This window comes from Polyodon spathula, chromosome 6 (genome assembly GCF_017654505.1).
Source record: "Polyodon spathula isolate WHYD16114869_AA chromosome 6, ASM1765450v1, whole genome shotgun sequence".
Classification (NCBI taxonomy): domain Eukaryota; kingdom Metazoa; phylum Chordata; class Actinopteri; order Acipenseriformes; family Polyodontidae; genus Polyodon; species Polyodon spathula.
The window spans coordinates 57,389,837-57,405,259 of NC_054539.1; the positions used below are offsets into that span (position 1 = coordinate 57,389,837).

General features: G+C 34.7%; 1 protein-coding gene across 1 annotated transcript; it reads right to left on the reverse strand.

The window, feature by feature from the left end:
* Positions 1–13,215: 13,215 nt before the first annotated feature.
* Positions 13,216–15,129, reverse strand: LOC121317385 (trophoblast glycoprotein-like). The gene has a single exon (XM_041253259.1). It carries the CDS (start codon positions 14,904–14,906, stop codon positions 13,743–13,745), a length of 1,164 nt encoding a protein of 387 aa, XP_041109193.1. The 5' UTR covers positions 14,907–15,129; the 3' UTR covers positions 13,216–13,742.
* Between the last annotated feature and the right edge of the window lie 294 nt (positions 15,130–15,423).

Genomic DNA, 15,423 nt, shown 5'->3' on the forward strand with positions numbered 1-15,423 from the left:
GAGTAATTTAAATTTTAAAAGTGTCAAAATGACTACCGTGGCGGTTCTAGTGTTAAGAGTCTTGTCGTCATATATGCCCTTCTGTAGCCTGTGTCTTTGTTATAGGTTTCTACCCACAACATGTGTTAAAAGGATAGGAGGAAGACACCATGGAGGAAAGGTATTGCTAAAGAACAGTTTTAACGCCTTGCAAGTTTATCTTGAATCAGGCCCAGCACCCTGGCTTCTCACACTTATCCAGCACCCTATTGCACTGCCAAAAACAATTTTCTTATTTCGAAAAAGTTTATTTTAAAACTGTTTGTTCTGTATGTTCTTAAATAATATTCAAATGATAACCAATTTCTTATCTGACACTAACTAATACATGTTATTGAAGAAATGAATGCTTTTGGTGATATTCTATTTTTATAATAGGAAAAAATTGAAAATAATAAACTTTATTTAAAATAAAATTTTAAAATTTATTTGAAAAATAAACTTTATTTATTAGACAATTAATCTGTTTGGCAATGTTACACTATATAAATTAAATTATATATATATATATATATATATATATATATATATATATAGAATATATATATATATATATATATATATACATATACACATACACACACATGCATGTAGTTACACTATTTTACAGCCTTTAAGTAAGTAAGTAAGTTCCCAATTCGCATTAGAAAAACCATGAACCCTTATACAGGAGATTAATTTATTATAAATTGTGTGAGTCAGACTCTCTACTAATCTGAATTTACATGTTAATTACCATTCTTAATAAATGACCACCCCTTTCAATCTCATTTTTCAATAGATTACAAATTCCATGCTACTACAGCTGCACTGTTTCAATAAAAGATACAAAACAAAAGAGCAAATGGGAAGAAATCCATTTTTATTAAAAAACAAAAGGGGTTCTATTCAAGCTTCCCACAGCCAAGTGGCAGGAGTACTCCATCCATCAATATTATTCTCCTCCTATTCTCCTCTTTTGTGCAGCTTATAATTACACCTGCTTCATGATGCGTGACCACAATTTACTGTATAAACTCATTAGTGAAACTCTGAAGAGTCTTGTTCAAAACAAGGCGACAGCAATAGGATTGAGATCGTCTCCCTGGAAACATGAGATCAGAAACATTCTCCACCTGTTCCTAAAGTGAACACACAAACCCTTGATCACCATATGTGCTGCACATCCTTTTGTCAGCAGTTGCTGTATTAATTTGGAAAGCCCTAAAATTTGCTCTGAAGCCCTTCAGCAAACAGCTGTTAGATACAGGTTGTAAACTAAATAAAGCACATGAAAGCAGGTAGTTCTGTCACAACATTTTTGTACCAAAACTCAGTTTGTTTTAGTATTATCAAAGACTTTGTTTTAATTAAGATGTGGATAACTGGATAAAAAGGCTATTAAAACTAAATAAATCATACGTTTGATCTACTATGAATTATCGTTAATTAATACGTCTTACATTTTCCTGTTTTTAAGTTTATGCTTTTCATAAAATAAAAAAAATAAAAAATGATGAATAGGTTGAATACCTCAAAATTATCCAAAACAATCAAATACACATTACTGTATGTGTCTTACATTTAGGAGCATTCATATTAGGTAAGATTTATTGAAATCATTTTGTTAGCTGTATTTCCTTTAATAAAGTGGTTTAATTTAGTATTTATCAGAAATTGCAATTAGCTGTATAAGAAGAATAGTTGCCTAGTCAAAGGGGAATCACTGTGGCTTATCCTTTTTCTCTGTCTAATGATGCAGTGACCTTTCAACTTTGGCCCTTCCTTATTCTGCGGGGCCAGCACGGTTGAAAGTGCGCTCAATTGCATGATCTATTTAGAATCAGTTACCAGTTAACAGGAGCAGACAACTAGGATTCTACATACAAATATTACGCCATGTGGATTCTGACACAGAGAAAAATAGTTTCAATGAACATTAGAGGAACAGAACCAACAGCATTTTATTGTACTTGTTATCATGTGCCTTCTCCTTTCTGCTTTCTTTGCATGAACAACAGATCAGTTGCAATAAGCTCTGATGCTCTTTATTCTAAATAAGACTTGGATATGGTTTGTTGTCTAATAGTCTTTTCTATGACATTCTCTGGGAATCGCACCTATTAAGGACTTTTAATTTTAAGAGCATTGATGTTGAAACATTGATATACAGTACAATCATCTAGCTCTCATGGGGTAAAGGAAAGCCCATAAAACATAAATAAGAAAGGCAGGAATGAAACACTTCGTACACTCCTTATAGAACCTACAGTACTATTGCACATAAGAATAAGGCTATTGCATGAATAATTTTCAATGGCACTGGCAATCTGTGACAGTAATTATATATCAAAAGATTACATACACCAATGAAAATTTATAATTTCTAGAAATTTATCCCAAAAAAAAAAATATATAGGAATGAGGAAAAAAAGTTATAAAAATAGAAGTCTACAATTATTTATTTCAGCATTTTTTTTTTGTTTGTTTTTGGCAAAACTCAGAAAATGCTAATTCAAAAGAATTCATACCCTGACAAGAAAAATGAAATTAATAGCCAGTTGATACACCTTTACAGTGATAACCTCTTTTAAACAAATAGGATATTTGTCAATGAGCCTTTGGCATGATTCTTTCGTGATTTTTGACCATTCTTCTTCTCCTGTGCATAGCCTTCTTCAACTCATACCAAAGATTCTCAAATTGGATTTAGATCAGGACTTTGACTTGATTTTATTTTTAACCCTTAACTTAATCTTTAACCATTCTGAAGTAGATTTTGTTGTGTGCTTTGGATCGTTGTTGTGTTGGAACGTCCAGTTGCTCTTTAAACCATGTTTTGTAGCGGAGGGTTTCAGATGATTGGTGAATATCTTTTGGCATGCTATGGAATCCATTTGACCATGTATTGGAACTACATTTCTTGTGCCATTAGAGGAAAAACAGCTCCATAGAAGGATATTACCACCTCCATTCTTGACAGTAGGTATGGTGTTCTTTTCTTTATGTGCCTCATCAGACTTTCTCCGACTATCAGCGTGACCAGATAGCTCAATTTTTGTTTTATCACTCCACAAAACCTTTCACCAGAACTTATATCTATCATTCAAATGCTGTTTAGCAGACTTTAATTGATTGTCCTTGTGATGTTTTCTAAAAGTGGCTTTTTCCTTGGCCTGCAACCATTGAAACCTTCACCATGAAATACTTGACCTGTGGTTGACATGGAAACGCCAGTCCCAGTTGCAGCCAATTCACTTTGAATATCTTTGGCTGTCAATCTCAGATTGTTATTAACCTTCCCACAATTATTCTACTTGTTCTTGATGAAAGAACCTTCTTTCTTCCAGACTGAGGGAGCGTTGTGACAGTACCACGAGTCTTATACTTCTTGATAATAGAAACAATAGTTGGAATTGGGATACTAAAATGCTTGAAAATCTTCTTGTATCCTTTTCCAGCTTTATGACAATAAATAATTATTTTCTGCCTAAAGTCTTCAGATAGCTCTTTACTTTTTCCCATATTGATTATTGGTAGTCACAGCAATCATCCTATGCCTAACCCTTTCATACTCTCTATGAACGTTCACTTACAATCCATTACTTTCTAGACTTTTATGGAATTAGATTCTGCATTATCATATTGAAATTTCTAGCACCTTGTATACAACACAATCATAGCCTCAAAGGGTAAAAAAAAATGCTGAAATAAATAATTGTAGACATATATTTCTTATAACTTTTTTTCCTCGTCCACAAAAGCAAAACTTTTGCTACAAAAGATTTACCTATAATTATTTGTTTTCGAGAAATTTCTAGAAATTATAAATTTCCATTGGGGTATGTAAACTTTTGACAACAACTGTATATATCTTCCTGTCTCACAAAATTCCATCAACTTTGAGTATTACTAACGAATGGTTAAAATTCAGTATTTAAAAAAAAAAAAAAAAAAACATGCTTTTGGGATATTCATTTGTTAAGTTTGTTCATAGAATAATGTTTTCGCATATGAGTTGTAACGAAAATAACACTAGAATATGTTTTGTTGAAAAATAACATGTTTTTGACCTATTCAGACTTTGCTGCTGATGTATTTATTTGGGAAGATGCTGTGGATAAGGCGTATGAAAGGAAGAAACTTTGGTCAACTAGCTGCTGAAGCAGAAAAGCGAGGATGGAGAGTCCAGGTTTACCCAGTGGAGGTGAGTTGTCGAGGATTTGTGACACACTCTACAACCCGGTTTCTCAGAGATGTCGGGTTCAGCGGCCAAGAGTAGCGTCATACAATGAAGAACTTATCTGAAGCAGCAGAAAGGAGCAGCACTGGCTGTGGTTGGGATGGAAAGATTCTGGCTGAGGATCTCAAGCACAATTGAAAGAAAGCAACGCTGATGTACGGGTAAGTAAGCTTGGCTGAGCTGAGTGGGGGATGGAGGGGAGTGATGCTGGGACGCCAGAATCACTGTCGAGCCCTCTTGAGGTGTTGTGGGCTAGTCAACGAAACACCAAGGACGGAAGGTGCCCACTTGAAGACCTTAGAGATGTACCCTGCTTGGCTCAATCCAGACGGTTGTCATGCTGATGTGCTGTGGAGACCGCACTGTGTTTGATCCCCGGAGCCAGCATCGCAACTTTTGTGTGTGCTGATGCACTGGGGAGGCAAAATAAGCTGATCCCTGGAGACCACATTACACTTCAGCCATCAACACCAGGCAGAAGGATATCAACATCATCAGATGGAAAGAAACGCAAATAGATGGAGCTGCAGATGGATCACATTAGTTTACTGTAAAGCTACGTCTTAGTCGTCACTTATCTTGGCAAGAGCAGAGTTCAAATCAGCATGAAGTTTTAACATCTGCTCTTGAAATGGAAATATTCAAAAGGTTTTCTTTAGGTTGTGCTACAGGGTGGGGGGGGGGGGGGGGGGGGGGGACAGTAAATCTTAGTGCCAGTGTCATGTGGAAATTGATTCCCCAATGAATCTCCCTCCAGCCATGAAAAAAAGTCCTCACCTTAAGCAAAATTTGATCACCCCATGACATCCCCCCTGCCACCCCTCGACTATTTTTCATAGATCACCCTAAAAAAATGGTCCCCACTAGTAGTACAGCTATTGTTGTTGTTCAGATTGAACTTTAAAAAACTAGTATACCGTAAAACCTCAACTAAACCTCAACCTTGTTTATTTACAATATTTGCCCGCAGACCCGGCGCCTATTGGAGACCGGTGATTATATTAGATCACTAGCTACGTATGCTTCATGCGGTCATTGAGAAGCCGCTAACACACGACCCTGTAGCAACATCGTAAATCAATTTAAACATTCCAGCAACTTTGTTAAAAGGTTGTGTAGCAGTGGGAACTAAGTAAAAGTTTTGTTATCTAACAAAATGACATTGTATTGTACACCCACAAGTATAAAGCGAAAGAATTATTACGGTCTTTTCATATGCACGTGTTAACTAGGTTACGGTATGCAAAACACTGGAAAATTAACAAGCATAAGTAGGAATTTGCATTTAAAAACGGAATTAGATCTACCATTGTTAATAATAATAATAATAATAATAATAATAATAATAATAATAATAATAATAATAATAATAATAACAACAACCAATTAGTTAAATCCATTAAATCCGACAGCCCTGTAGATATCAGAATACAGGCATGTATTCTATGCGCTTGAGTACAGTAATAATAATAATATAATAATAATAATAATAATAATAATAATAATAATAATAATAATAATAATAAATACAAACTTCTAAAATGTTTTTTTGTTTTTTTAATGAACAATAAAAGGAACTATTATCATTTATTGTTTAATCTCAAACCTGTACATTGTTAATAAAACAAAACGCGTTAAAATACAGCAAGAGGTTTCTGTCTGGCTTTTCAGCACGCTTAAAATTATCAAAACTTTTAACAACTTAATAGCTGCATTAAATTAAAGTTTAAATTACGTTTTCTATGATTATTATTTATTAATCCTGAGAGTCACTTTCATTGCTGTCATTTACTAGCAGTTCTCTATGCTCAAGCTCCTCCTCAGCTTCAATGGCAATGACAGAGACAGAGACCCGGCGTTTATTTACAGTATTTGCCAGCAGACCCTGCGCGTTATTGACAGGCGATTATTTGAGAACCGGTGTAGTATCAAAATCAGTCCCCATGTTTGTTGTGCGCATGCACTAAAGAATATTTCGCTTGTCACAGCATGTGCCCTGCTGATTGAATCAAAGCGGATTCCCGGCGATTTTGAATCTTTGCAGGCTTGCCAGTTTCGCTTTAAAACCGCGGAATTGGGCTTGTATTTCCACAGAGTCGCTTACAATTTTACCTTGCCGCTTTTTACTATGTTTTGGGCTTCTTATCATGCTGGGTTGCAAAATGGTTAACACTGCAAAAGTGTTCAATTAATATTATTCTTGTAATGGACGTGAGATGATCCTGTTCAGGTGGACTAATTTAGTATTATGAAGTATAAGACTAACTTAGTACGCTTGCTCGTCCTACGTTTATACAGCACATCTTAAAACAAAGACAGCTCCATTATTCTCTGAAATGACCTATGAAAATTATTGAAATGAAAAGTGAAGCCTTTTGAAGCATTTTGTTCAGCAACGTTCGCCCGCCGATGCCGCGTCGCAAGAGCTTCATGCTCGGTGCAAGGTACCCGCATAACCAAGTGCCTCAACTGAAAGGCATCACTAAAATGTAAGATTTAAAAAATGACAATTGCACTGTGTACGTTGTATCGTTACCCGTTACCTTGTGTCGTTGATACACAATATTAAGCAGTTATACGTTTTCTAGGTAGACTAGAATGCAGCCTATAATTTGAATATGTTGCACCGTTTTCTTGTTTTCTAAGTCATCTCCCTTATTAAAAAGGTAGCATACTGCAAGTATGCCCGGGTCAAAACATTACGGTTTTACTATTACTGCTGTGACATAGCCTGGATTCGAACATGCACGCTATATGGCGCATCCTGCACGCCACGCGGAACCCAGTATTTTTTTTAAAGACAAAGGAAGCGTTCACGAAGCTCATTATGTGCAGAATCTGACAAATTTAGCCAACCCACTGGATACATTGGAGCTCCGCGAACGCACCAATAGGCAAGTTGAATAACGTGATAGTTTTCGAATGACGTTTCAAGTCACGTGATCCTGTATTTGTTATTCACGTAAAGCGGTTTCAGACCTTGAAAATAGTTTTGTTTGCTTTTATGAAAAAAATGGTGAACACTTGTGCAGTTACTGGCTGTTGCAGTAGGCACAGCCGAGACGTTTCATTATACAGTTACAATTTTTACTGGGCTATACAATTGCAGGTAGAAAAAATAAAAGACACAACGCAAAGATGATTTGGCAAGTGGCTATCTAATATATCAAGGGCAGACCTGAAGGAGTGTAGCTGCTTGTCCTCAAGAGTATGTTCACGACATTTCATTTTAGGTTTGTTACTTTTATCACATTACTGAATAGTAGTTAATAATAGTTATTTGAAATGCCCTGTTCCAGAAATGTAATATAAATAAGTTACAGTAAAATAAAGATATAAATTGAGCAACATATATTTTTTAATGATCAAATACCCCAATATATTCGTATTTGTTTTATAAGTACCTCACTATATGTAAAAAAAAAAAAAAAAAAAAACACCGGTTAGTTTTAATGACACAAAGGTTGTTTATGATGTCTTCACCTCTTTAACCCATCCACAGATAAACTGATTGTATAATTCAAGTCCATTGTAGCATCTCAAATCTTCGAGGGTGTATGGGCTAGGTGTACTAATCATATAATTTATTATGTCCAGAAAACAAACACTTGGCAATAATTGCACGTCCTGGATCCATGTTTGCTCATAAATAGCACACGGACCATGATTACCGGATCTTATTATATATATATATCTTTTCACTGTATCTTTTCTTAGGTTTAGTTTCCTAAAATAGTGAGAAAATGCTGCCGTTTCTGACATCATTCAATGATATGGACACACGAGCCACCAACACGAGCCACCGTCTCTGTTAAGAACGGTCACTAGGTGATTTATGACGTAAGCAAACGATATATAGACGATGCGGTGTTCATGTGACCGGAAATGACGCACGGTGGTGGTTGGGCTTCTTTTGGGCTTTTTTTCTCACAGAGATTTGGCAACCCTGTTCCACGGATAAGCGCAGAGCTTGTTCATGTTAAGCTTTGGCAAACTCCATACACTTTTAACGGTTCAGCAAAAATAAACAACGTAAAATTAAAAAAAAAAAAAATGCTTTTTTAATTTGAAATTTGATATCGACGTTTTCTAAATAAACAGCACCTATAAACACTGCGTAACTGTTTATTAAGAAAACAAGGGAAAACGTATTTCATGGGGAACTGAATTTGATACTACTACATCGTCATATTAGGTTATATACTTAATATATTATATATATATATTATATATATATTATATAGAATTATATATTAAACATATATCTGTTATATTGCACTACTTTATTTGTAGAAATTCTGCATAAAGACTTAGTTTTATTTATTTTTTTAACATAGTGTCGACGTGGGTGGCAAACAAGACAACGTATGACACATTTTTTGTTGTAAAAAGCATTTTCGTCGATATTTAACGGAACCTGTCGTGTACAGCTCGGGCCTCTTGCATTTTTGATAAACGGTATTAATTAATCGTTCTAGATCAACCTGTTAATGCAAATGTAACTACACCTTGTAAACCATCTTTTGTTTAACGTTTCTTTCATGTTTTCAAAACGTTGTTTATATATATATATATATATATATATATATATATATATATATATATATATATATATATATATATATATTCTATTATATATATAAACCAGTGTCAGTGGTTAACATATTGGACACCTGTGACATATATGATAATATATATATATATATATATATATATATATATATATATATATATGTGTGTGTGTGTGTGTGTGTGTGTGTATTTAAAACCGTATTTAAAATGCATGTTATTGGTTTTTAATTTCCTTACTTCACAATACACAAGGCAGAAAATTACTTAAAGAAAGTTTCATGAAAGTTTTCATGAACTGTATATAGACAATGAAAACATGGGTGTATTCTTTCCCCTGTGGCGGCAGAGGCAGCTAGCAGAGGGTCACTAAGGAATGGCCAGAAGTGAGTCTGCCTGGAAAAAAGAATGTACCTTTAAAAAAAAATCTTTAAGTAAATCATAAGTTAAAGCTTCGTGAATAGAAGTCTGTCCACACACAGACACACACACACACACACACACACACACACACACACACACACACACAGAGATAGGTCCTCAGTCTTCCCAATTTAAGTACTGTATTTGCTTCCTTCTGTGGGTTCAACAACTGCTTTCATAGGTTTGAAAGGTATATTTCAACTTTAAAGAGTTCAGACAGATTTCTGTCAATTTTTCCTTGGGGACATGAATAGGGTATCTATTATTGTAAAGCTAATGCAGTCCAGTGAAAGTGAATCATACAAAGCACTTTTCTGTTTATGTCTGGCTTCTCAAAGTTTTAATCAGAAGTTTAAATTATGTTGTGCATATCTGTATGGGAAAAATGTACGTTACTTATTAAAAAGCACCTGGAATGAAAATATAAGATTACATTTAAGAAATATGATACTTATAATAGACATGAACCATATGTTTGGAGATGTAGTAATAGTTAGCACATGGCCCTTAATCTGTAGCATTTGTTGTTTTATATATTGTATAACACTAGTGCACACTCAGAATACTGTAAACTACAATCAACATTACTGCTGGTATGGACTTAAAGTTTAATATGTTTCCTATAATTTTAAATGATTTTATCAATTGAGATGCTCCGCTAGTTGAAATGTAATGTTCAGAGATGAAAAATATGCTCTGATTGACGTTTTTCTGCTTTTACTCAGTCACCCGGGGCTATAATGTGATCAATGCAGATCCGGGGGGAGGGGGTGTGTTCCTGATGTTTTTTTTGTTTGTTTTGTTTTTTCTAAGGCACAATTTCATTAAGGCAGTTGTTTTTACATTATGCACCCATTGGTGCTTTTAGACTTTGTAAGTTAAGTTGCTATTTCATTGGTCTACAACAAGTTGTAATGAATTTAACAGTTATGGGACAGTTCACATTGCAGAAAATAGCAAAAATAATGGAACGAAAGGATGTTGCTGGAGAAAAAACTAAGATACATATATATTTATTTTCTGTTTCATTTGTGCAGCGATGGGAGGGGGGTGGTCACGGCGGACATTGTTAACAAAGCCTGTAGACCCCCACTCTCCTGGAGTAATCCATAAATTAAACATGTATAGCTCACCTTCAAAGGTTTCTTTGTAACCTGATGTTGATGGAGACAAACATGGTGATCCAGCGAATTATAAAATACACCCCGTGTTTAAACAAGCACCTTTTGAAAAACAATAAGTTGCCAGACATGTGATTCCCATAGAAGACTGGGTGGAAAATCAAAAGGCAATTTTAAACTTTTTTATTAACAGATCATTAAGATTTTTTTTAATGTTGTACACTGACTCTTTTTAAGTTTAAATATAATTTTATTAAACTTACATGACAAGCAATGTTTGTTTTTATTAGCACTATATTTTCTTAATTTTTTTTGGGGGGGGGGTCCATAGTAACATAAAATGAAGCAGAAAGTGTCAACTTTATGCTTAAAATAAACATGTACAATATTAAATGCTTAGTATTGTAAATAAGCCCAAACTAGTGGATGGTTAGCTCAAGTTTAAGAGCACTTGCCTTGTGCGTGCCCTTTTGTGTAATTTATTTTGTAGGTTGAATGTTTATTATTATTATTATTATTATTATTATTATTATTATTATTATTATTATTATTATTATTATTAAAGCTAAAAAACAGGAAGGAAAGGAAGGTGCCACAAAAATAGAAATAGCAAAAACAATTGGAAGTATACGTAGTTCTTTTTTGACCTTTAACAATTAAAAGGCAGTGTCTTTCTTACTTAAACAAGGAAAGAACAAAATTGTTTTCACTATGTATATATAGAACCTCAACTTTATTTGACTGGATACTTGCATCAAGTTTCACAAACCCTATGTCCTGACTTGTCAAAAAAAAAAAAAAATTACCTAATTTTGCTTGGCAGGTGGTGTTTTGTTCATTTTCAACTATTGGCATCTCTGGGTTTGTGAAACCAGCAGTTAAAGTTCACTTATTATTTTGTATACATTCTAATTTCAGGTGTAATCTGGATCTTAACTTCATTCAATTTGGGATCCTGAGCAAAAAATCCAACATGGCAGTGGATCCCAGATTCCTGACACTTTTCAGCTGTTTTTACTTCTCCTCACTTTCATCTCTTCATATTATAATGAAATCATTGAGAAAACACAAACACTAATGTCGCTGAAGGACACGTCATTAGTAGCAGACCTGATTTAAGTTTAACAGTCGATTTGAACAAGCAATATTATTACCGTATGTACCACTTTTGCAATTTAAAGTATGTTCAAAAACTGATGCCCTTGTAAAACATTCCCATAGTAAAAGCTTGGCAATGTGTAATAAAGCATAATGAAATCATGGTAAAGCCCAGGGATGTATGGTAAAGCATACTAAAATTATAACCATGTGAAAACAGCTAAATTACAAGGCAGATCTACTGTGGTAAACTTTAATAGGTTCTCATGACTGGGCTAAGAAAGTTGTGGGGGATCACCTGGTAAAGGCACAGCTGTGTGGGGTGCTGATAAATTACAAATACGAGTATGTGGCCAACATCTTTGAACCTGAAATTCAAAGAAAAAGGCGTGCATGAATAAAACAAACAAATAAAAATCAAACCAACAACCAGCACCTCTTGCATTATTTATTTTGAAAACTTACACCGGTGGTGGCTACCAATTAAAAGGATTTCCCACCTACCTTTTTAGAAAACCAATTTTTTTGCCTGCCTAATATACAATACTATTATGTGTATTGTGTAATTCTGTATTGCTGTTTCTGTTACCAGTCTTAGTAACTAATGCAAAATGTAATTTTGTTGAGTGATTTTCCGTTTCCATTTTATTTTAAGGTAAGTGATTACACATTTCAACGTTTGTAATGGTCATTCTTGTTTATTTGAAGATAATATTGTTTAAAACATGCTTTTCTTTCACTGGTTAAAAAAAATCAAAGCAAAGGACCTTAAGTACAGTATCTATTATCCTCTTGCACCCCTGGTACAGGATACTATACAAAACAAAACACATTCGATAGGCACCATGCGGTCTCAAGAGGTTCCTTTAGGTTCATACCTCCAGTAACATATTGTGCTTATTACAGGCAGACCACACATTAATAATTGAGTCGACAGGATACGTGTCTCAGAATAGCTTATTAAAAAAATCTAATATAAACAAGGGTGTAAATATATTTTAAATATTTAAACATAAGCTACATTTTACAGATTATAATTTTGTCTTGAACATTATCAGAAACATGCCAGTCCCACAGACATCTGTGTTTCACAAAACGTGTCCAACAAGAGAGACAAATATAAAAGGGTGTGTGTGTGTGGTGTATATATATATATATATATAATATATATATATAATATCTACTATATATATATATATATAATATATATATTATATAATACAGTAATCTCTATCATTACATTTTACAATTTTAGTTTCTGGGGAAATGCAAGACTAAAGCAAAAGCAGGCAATCCCAACAGTGACATTTCTTACCAGTATTTGCTCCAGTTTATTTTTATGAAGAAGACTTTCTCTACTCTAGTGCTACAATCTGCTTACAGTCTTTTTAACTGTAAGCTCTTTAAAAAAAAGTCTGAATTTGTTTTAAAGACACAAACCACAAACTTGAAACATCCATAATTGCAGCAGGTTTTAGAACAAAAAACAAAAGTTATGACACGCACGGTACTTCATAAACAGCACTACCTTTTTTTTCTCAAAAGAAAAAAAAAACATTGAAGAAAGACTATTACTGAAGGTCATTATTATTTAGTCACTTAGCAGATGCTTTTATCCAAAGTAATTTACAGAGATTAGGTGGTGTACTATGCTTCACAACTTCTGCTGCAGTCACTTACAACAGGACCTTGGTTTTACATCTTGCCTGAAGGACAGAGCACAAGGTGGTTATGTGACTTAAGAGTCAGTGGCTGAGCTGGGATTTGAATTGGGAACCTCCTGGTAAGAAGCCCCTTGCTCTAACCACTGGACCACCAAGTCATCAAGATAACCAATATAAGCATGCAACTTTGCAAAGGGATTAATAACATGTAGACTGTATAAACTGTACATGTGCTATATTTTGCACAGCATATTATGACATTAGTACTAAGAAGTAGTATGAAAATCTGTAAATCTTTGCAAGTGTTGTAGGAGAAAATGCATCTTCACATAGAATCTACAGTTCAATATCCTTGCTAAGGCCCCACAGGATTGTAAATCTCTCCCCAGGCAGCATTGCACAACATCAAAAGAATAACAGAACACATCAGTGAACACATTACAAGGGTGCATGATGGCAAATTCCTAGCAGGAACTAATACACTTATTACTGTTGCAAAGTCTGGTTTCTATGGAAAAAAGCAAGCACGGAGTTAAGCCTATTCTTAGTGAGAGGATGTCATGCATAGCTATAACAAGTCAACGTGCCCGTCTATTATAATTATTTTCAAACTTCAGAATTCAAACTGAGGTTGGTTAACCGTGGGTCTGTGCTAATTTCATATCTGTAATGGTACCCTTCCATGTGATCTCGGCACGCATCTCGGATGTTATAAATCCACGTCTTTATTCCTTTTCTATTCAGGTACAAAACCAGGAGGAAAATAACTCCGATCAGCGCAAGCACGATTCCCAGAAAGACATAAGAAGTTTGTAAAACGCTCTTCATGTCTTTATAGAAAGGGCAGTGCAGCTCCGAGACGTTGACTTCCATGAGCCGCGTGTCCCTCAAGCTGTCTGGGAAAGCGCAGTACAGTTCTCCTTTATCCAATACAGCGTCCGATCTCCCAAGCCAATCAAGGAAATCTTCAATATTACAATCACAAACCCAGGCATTATCCGCCAGCTGAATAGAGATGCCTAGTTGTAGGTCAAAATCATCCAAGGTAGCGTTTGCGAGTTCTTTCAGGGAGTTCTGTCTCATGTCCAAACTCTTAAGTCTTAGATTTTTAAAAGTCCCATTTTTCAAGTTAACAATGGAATTGTTTCTTAAGGCAAGTATCTTCAGATTTGGTAAACCTGTAAACATATCCTCGGGGAGGTACACCAGATCATTATCTGATAATTCCAACCTCGCCAGCTTTACTAGAGTCTCGTTCCGAACCAAAGCGGATATTTCCTCTATGAAGGAATTATTGAACAGGCTGCTGCTTAGATTTAATTCGTGCAATACGTTGTTGGTACTGAAACATTTGGGACTGAATTTGTAAATCCTGTTATTGCTCAGATCAAGTTGTTTCAGGCTTGGCATTTTGGCGAAAACAAACGGGTCAATGACCTCGATCTTATTTCTACTTAGGTTCAGGTTAGTTAGCTGTTCCAGGGACTGTGGGAATGCATCATGTTTGAGGTGAGGGATTTCATTCCCCGTTATAAAAAGAGTCTTGACATTTAAAGGCAAAGGTTGGGGAATTGCATTCAAGTCCTTGTTGACGCATTTCACAATTACGGTTCTGCCAAGCCCAGAACACTCGCAGTTTTGAGGGCAAGTTGTTGCCTGTGCAGACACCAAAACATGGAGAAGAATAACTAAACACGTTTGGAAATGATTTAGTTTCTTATGGCAAGGCGGTCTGGTTTTAATATAAAATAAAGGGTCGGCAACTAACATTTTCTTTAGTTGCTTCACACAATCCCGTTTTTACAAGTGAGATCCGAAATTAAAGAGAGATGCGATATTAAAGTTTTTTTTTTTTTTTTTTTTTTTTTGTTTGTTTGTTTTTTTTTTTTTAATTAAATAAATCAACAGATGACAGATAGATCAATGGACAGATGGGAACAATATGTGTTGGAACGCCTTTCCCAAATAAGATTTTACAAGAAGAACTAATAAATGTCTTGGAACAAATAATAATAATAATAATAATAATAATAATAATAATAATAATAATAATAATTTAGCTGGTGTAAGTTTTTCTTCTGTTCTTCTATCTTAATTGCACATATAAAATAAAGTAATCTTTCAACGTGATCAAATGATCCCACTTCTCAAATTTGCCGTAAAACTTTCTTCTGTTCCAACTCATCCCCAATATGTACAATTAAAACATACACGCACCTCAGTGATATCAAAGTCGTTTAGAGATAAGCACGCTCAGAGAGATGCGTCTGATCAAAATCCTCTCCTC